Source organism: Pristiophorus japonicus, chromosome 20, assembly GCF_044704955.1.
Source record: "Pristiophorus japonicus isolate sPriJap1 chromosome 20, sPriJap1.hap1, whole genome shotgun sequence".
NCBI classification, from domain to species: Eukaryota; Metazoa; Chordata; class Chondrichthyes; family Pristiophoridae; genus Pristiophorus; species Pristiophorus japonicus.
The window spans coordinates 72,269,786-72,276,095 of record NC_091996.1 but is presented as its reverse complement, the minus strand read 5'-3'; the positions used below and the strand labels follow the sequence as shown (position 1 = coordinate 72,276,095).

The 6,310-nt window shown below is 50.3% G+C and overlaps 1 protein-coding gene across 3 annotated transcripts in view; it reads right to left on the bottom strand.

Annotated features, from left to right (window-relative positions):
- Positions 1-671: 671 nt before the first annotated feature.
- LOC139232562 (TNF receptor-associated factor 2-like) overlaps positions 672-6,310 on the bottom strand; it is a 57,467-nt gene continuing 51,828 nt past the window's right edge. For all 3 annotated transcript variants that reach the window (XM_070862989.1, XM_070862988.1, XM_070862987.1), the window contains 2 exons: positions 4,256-4,404; positions 672-3,567 (listed from right to left, as the gene is read on the bottom strand). In XM_070862989.1, the coding sequence (XP_070719090.1) occupies positions 3,349-3,567; positions 4,256-4,404 (368 nt within the window). In that variant the 3' untranslated portion in view covers positions 672-3,348. The remainder of the gene's footprint in view (positions 3,568-4,255; positions 4,405-6,310) is intronic.

The window sequence follows — 6,310 nt, the reverse complement described above, 5'->3', positions numbered from 1 at the left end:
GCCAATGAGGTAGTTTTAGAGTGTAGTCACTGTTGTAATGTAGTTACCACATTGTAAAGTAACAGAAACTTCCTTAAAAGGATTTATCTGTGACATTAAAGTTATATGGGGAAGTGCAGAGTACAAAATCCAGAAGTCCAGCTGTGAGAGATCCGAGTGTATTCAGTCAGTGCCTTAAATCTCACCTGACTCTACAGAACCCCATAGCCCGGGAGGGGACACAGACCCCCACCCCCACACACTCCGGGAAAGGGGGCACAGAGCCCCCGCACAAACTGCGTGTGACCCATTCATTGAATGAGGGTACGGGGCCCAGCAGAGCCGAGGGCCCAGGGGCAGCACGGGCCTGCCCACACTGCGATATGTGTACGCAGTAGGTCCGTGCAGCAGAGCAGGTCTCCAGTCGTCCTGGTTCAACCCTTGCCACTGGACCAAGACCTAACTCAGTCAAGCCCGTGTGGTGGCTGGTGTGCAACGGTCACCACACGTTAAAAAATCTACGCACAGGCATCTTCCACTCCCTCAGTTGGAGTTCAGGACTGGAACATCGGGTCCTTCATTTAAACATCTGTGAACTCGTGGAAGCAAGTCATCCTCGTTCGAGGGACGTCTATGACGACAACCCAGTAACATCATGCCGACTGCTGGAAATAAACTTGTAAGCACGGTGCTTTTATTGTTAATTGTATTTTAATAGCCAGCTAACAGCAGATGGCAGCTTTGCTGCAGCCCAGACAGCAGCCTCAAGCTCATGTGCTGCACATTTCACAGCCTCCTCTAAACTAGGTCACACCGCCGCACAAGAAGAGAGACACTTTTATCTGACATGCACCCTTGTCGCTCCTACACGGGGCTCCATTAAACTCTGCCCTGTCCCACCTCTCAATCTTGGCTCACCTACTGACAACATTGCTGAGTTCTAATCCCATGAATGGCACAGTCCGGCTCGGTCCTAGAGAGGCCACTGGGTCCTACACACAGTCCCAAAGAGTGGCCCATCACTTCTTATTTCCTGAAGTGATCCAGAAATCATCTGCAAACATGCTGCTCTGCGCCTTTAAACATTCCCACATACCATCAGCAAAAATCACTGTTTTTCACAAACGTCCACCTGGCTGACAGTCTGCAGATCCTCTCCTCGTCCCTCAACTTAATTAAATCTTCGTCAATCATGGCAGGAGTCGGAGTGAAACTACACATTAAACACAACCTTCCCTCAGCCATTTGTGCCCCAATAGTTTGTCACTGTACAGCTAGTGGACAGGGGCAGTAAGTTAAAGTATAAAGCAGAAAACATAGCGTCACCCACACTGAAACAGCGGCACGGTGCAAGTGGTGGTAAATCAAAAGCTTGAATCAGCAATACGACTGGACACTCAGCAAGTGTCTGTCCTTGGCTGGAGATGTGGTCAGTCTCTCGCATCAGGACTGGCACAACAATCCTGAGCAAACCTCACCCTGACTATTGGGAAACTTCCCATCTCCAGGGAAATTGGTCCCAACAGAGCAATCCTCTTCTCCTCAAGGTCTGCACCTTCCAGGATTGAAGATTCATGATACTTTTCCAAAGTGGTCATTCTTCGATGAGCCAGTGAGTTTCAATGGGTTATTGAATCACATCCAGACCCAACAGCCATAATCCAGTCACACCCAATGGGAACGCCCTATAAACCAGTCACACCCAATGGGAACACCCTATAAACCAGTCACATCCAATGGGAACACCCTATAAACCAGTCACATCCAATGGGAACACCCCATAAACCAGTCACCCCCAATGGGAACTCTGAATTGTTTCCCAGTTAACGATACCAAGGCACAGAATAAACATGAACAGAATTATGACTATTGGAGGCTCCTTTACATTTTCTTCTCACAATGGTGAGTCTCCCAGATTCTCTCTAAATAATTGTTACCCAATATGACCTTTCACCAATTCACCATCTACTACTAAAGCTCCCCTGACCATGTGCACTCTGACCAATACACATGCATCAGCCAATGGCACCACACAACCTAAGCACCAACAAAGGGACTCAAACTAGACTCTGGCTTTCTAACACTAATCATGCTGTATGAGTGCAGGATAGAAGCAGAGAGAATCCCTGAAACACCTGGTCCTAACACCTTCCTTTCCCCACCCCCCCGCCCAGGCTGGGCAGACCCCGACCTCTATAGTTTGAACTCACTGCATGGGCAGACACGGGAATAAACCATCTGAGCTCCATACTCTCAGCGCACACATCATCTCTCCTGGAAATTACCACTACCTGTAAAATTTATAAATTATTATATATTGTTAATAAAATAATGGACTAGAGATTGTTTATATATAGGGTAAATAAATACAACCAACACTTTGTAACTTCCTGTTTCAGGGGCCCTGGACACTGCGGATTCGAGGTCCACAGTGGGAATAGTATCGATCACATTTCCCCATCCTTCCCATTTAAAGTCAGTCACCTCCACGGTACTCACTACTGCCAAGATGCAGGCACCTTCACGGGAAGACAGCCAAGCGGCGGGAAGGGGAGCTCAGGGCCCAGGTTTGATTAACCATCTCATTACCAACAAGCACAGGCCGGGTGGAGCAGACGCTGAGAGAACAAAGGTTTGCTTGTGCATGCTGCGGAGGATGTGTGTGGCCGCTCACTGTCACTGCGAGCGCTCGGAGCCTGGGTTAAGCACACAGGTTCGAAGTGCCACATGGTATATGTGACACAGCAGGGGGTGCCCATCACCATAGGGAGCATGGCCTCTTCCAGGCTCACTCTCCCAGCTCACTGTGTGGCTGAGAGCAGGGCAGACAACAGCTAAAGAGCTATCTCAGCTCCCATTATCCCGGCTGACAAAGCTCACCCGGCCCAAGCTCGGGTCGATTCAAGCGGCAGGCTGGCCCCACCTCTGGTCACACTGGACTCGAGGGGCGCCACTGAGTGTCTGGCTCTGGCTCACCTCGGCAAGGGGAAAGGGGAAGGGACAGGAAGAGAGAAGGGCACATTCACTGTGCCTTATTTAAGCTGTTGACAAACTCCCTCCCTGCGTGGTGATGGCCACACTCTGGGTCAACAATAGGTCCAGGGCTGCGCTTAGCAACAAGAAGCTAATCATCCACTGATTGCAATTGAGCTTTGTGTGTGCATGGAGATGGGAATGTGGAGACAGACCAAACTGCGCAATGGGCTTCTTGCTCGTCGGATTAATCCCAGCTCAGCTCAACACAGAGACCGCTTGCTTCCTGCATGTTCTCGCTGGGTGCGTGGTGTCCCCCCATTATACGCTGCAGCAACGATTGGGGCTTCCGATGTTACTATAGCTGACGACCATGCTGTAGCTGATAACATTTGGTTACAGGTCAGTTAAATCCACAATGGCTTTGATGAAAATACCGTCTTCACGCGTGTAATTATTTTTGCTGTCCAGCTTGCTGAGTGGACAGAAGAGTGGACACCCACTGGCAATGTTCATCTCGCCGACTGGTCTCTGGAACGAGGATGAGCTGACGTCTGGTCTGAACGCATCGATGATGTGCTCGCGGTTACTCTGGTCCATCAGCATCAGAGTCACCTGAGGGGAAAGGAGCCAAAACAAAACTAAAAGACCCACGGAACAAACCAGTACTCACATTTCACCCTCAGGATGGCCCAAAGCGCATCACAGCCAATGAGGTTACTTTGAAGTGTAGTCACTGTTGTAATGTGGGAAACGCAACAGCCAATTTGCACACAGTAAGATCCCACAAGTAGCAATGTGATAATGACCAGATAATTTTTTTTTGTGATGTTGGTTGAGGGATAAATATTGACCAGGACAGCAGGGAAAACGCCTCTGCTCTTTGGAATAGTGCCCCCCACACCCACCTTCCTCGCCAGTATCACACCACTCCCCCCCCACTCCCCGGACACACCCACCCCCAGTGACAAACTGCACCCCCCCCCCCCCCCAGTGACATACCACACCACCCCCCCCCCCCCAATGACACACCCACCCCCAGTGACACAGCCTGTCCCCCCCACCCCCCGTGACACTCCCCCCCACCCGAGTGACACACCGCACCCCCCCCCCCCAGTGACACAACGTCCCTCCTGTGACAGACTGACTGCCCCTGCTATATTTGGTTGACCAATATTGCAATGACGATACGATGTCCACCCTGACCTGCTCCGGACCAGACCAGCTCACACCATGCGCAGGTCTCAGTATCTCTGCCTGCAGCCAGGGCTCCACCCACTGAGAAGACAGAAAGTGAACCCACCTTTTGCTTGAAAGGCCACCTCAGCAAACCATCGTAGTTTCCCTTCATAATGACGAAGAAGAGGGACAGGTGAGTTCCGCGGCCCACACCATCACCATTCAGGTAGATACGCATACACATCTTGTACCCATACTTGCTGGTGTAGAAAGCTGGACAGTTAGAAAGGAAGCAGTTAGAGTCAGACTGGAGCAACAGACAGAGACAATAAAGTGCACAATACCAGGCAGCCAATGGTATAGCTCACACCCCTATCCTAGGTATTCCACATTTAACTGATTGAGAGATTAGGGAGAATGAAGATTGATGAATAATCGGACAGCCAGCAAGCTCACGGAGAGCACCTGACTGTGACACACGACGAGTGTGGTACCCAGTCTCTGGCAATTCACCAGCTCCCCCAGGAATCTGAGAATTATAGAAGTTTACAGCATGGAGGGAGGCCATTTTGGCCCATCGTGTCCACGCCAGCCAACGAGACACTATCCAGCTTAATCCCACTTTCTAGCTCGAGGTCCGTAACCCTGCAGAGCTCCCCCAGGAACTCCCCACCCGTCAACATTTGCCTCCTTAACTTGCAGATCCTGTCTTGCTTTTATTGAGCCCACGTGATCCTGCAGTGACACAACCTCTACATTCAGTGTTATCCCACCCCACACACTCTCCCCTCAGTGTTATCCCACCCAGCACCCTCTCCCCCTCAGTGTTATCCCACCCCACACCCTCTCCCCCTCAGTGTTATCCCACCCCACACACTCTCCCCTCAGTGTTATCCCACCCAGCACCCTCTCCCCCTCAGTGTTATCCCACCCAGCACACTCTACCCTCAGTGTTATCCCACCCCGTGCACTTTCCCCTCAGTGATAGCCCGCGCACTCTCCCCTCAGTGATATGGGTTACTCATCTATTGACTCAAAACTATCCACACTGACAATTCCCTCACACTCGACACACAACTTCAATATTTCAAAACATACAGCTGTGAGCAAATAACCCTGCAATTTATATCTCACATCTGCAACTTGGTACATTATTGCTGTGTGCCCACTTATATAGACTTCTTTCATCCTTGGCCCCAAACATCTCCTCTCCTCACAGAGCCAAGGTTTTCACTTCAGTACATGGCCTCCTCCGCACTTTCTCCTCCTGCCTTACAATTTGGCAAACATGTTCCAAATTATCTTTTGTGAAATCAAACCTCCTGACAACAGCATCTGGTCCGCAGGGGTTAGATACAGAGTAAAGCTCCCTCTACACTGTCCCATCAAACACTCCCAGGGCAGGTACAGCACGGGGTTAGATACAGAGTAAAGCTCCCTCTACACTGTCCCATCAAATGCTTCCCATCAGGAAGCAGTTTTTCCACATAAAGGGTAGTGGAAATCTGGAACTCTCTCCCCGAAAAGGCTGTGGATGTTGGGGGACAATTGAAGCTCTCAAGGATTGCTGTTGTAAGGATATCAAGGGATATGGAGCCAAGTCTGGGTTGTAGTATGTAGGTGAGGTGCAGATCAGCCATGACCTAGTTCAATGGCAGAACAGGATCAACGGGCTGAATGGACTTCTCCTGTTCCTATGTTGTGAATGAAAAGATAATGGAGATGGGTCAAATGTCAAATGGTGAAAACAATGTGGGGGGGGGGGGGGGGGGGAAATGAGCGAAGGGTCAACATGGGGTGGGGGAATGACCAGAGAGTTACCATAATGATGGGAGGTAATGAGTGGAGGGTTACCATGGGGGGGGATTAACTGAGGGTTACGGGGTGGGGTAGGAATAATCAGACAGGGTGCCACTGCTAGGCTCTGGACACACAATCCCATGCCCACTACGTGCCACCAATCGATGCCTGCCCGTTACCAGTTCTGCTTGTGCCTCTTGTTGGGTCTGTGGTTCCTGCTCCATTTCCAACACATTCTGAAAGGTTGGGATTGCGGGCTTCATTTCCTGGCTGCTGATCCTCTGATATTACAGACCAGGAGCAACAATAATCTCAATGAAATGATTTAGTACAAGCATGGTCCCTTATGTCATCATAGCTTATATCGACAGCAATCCAA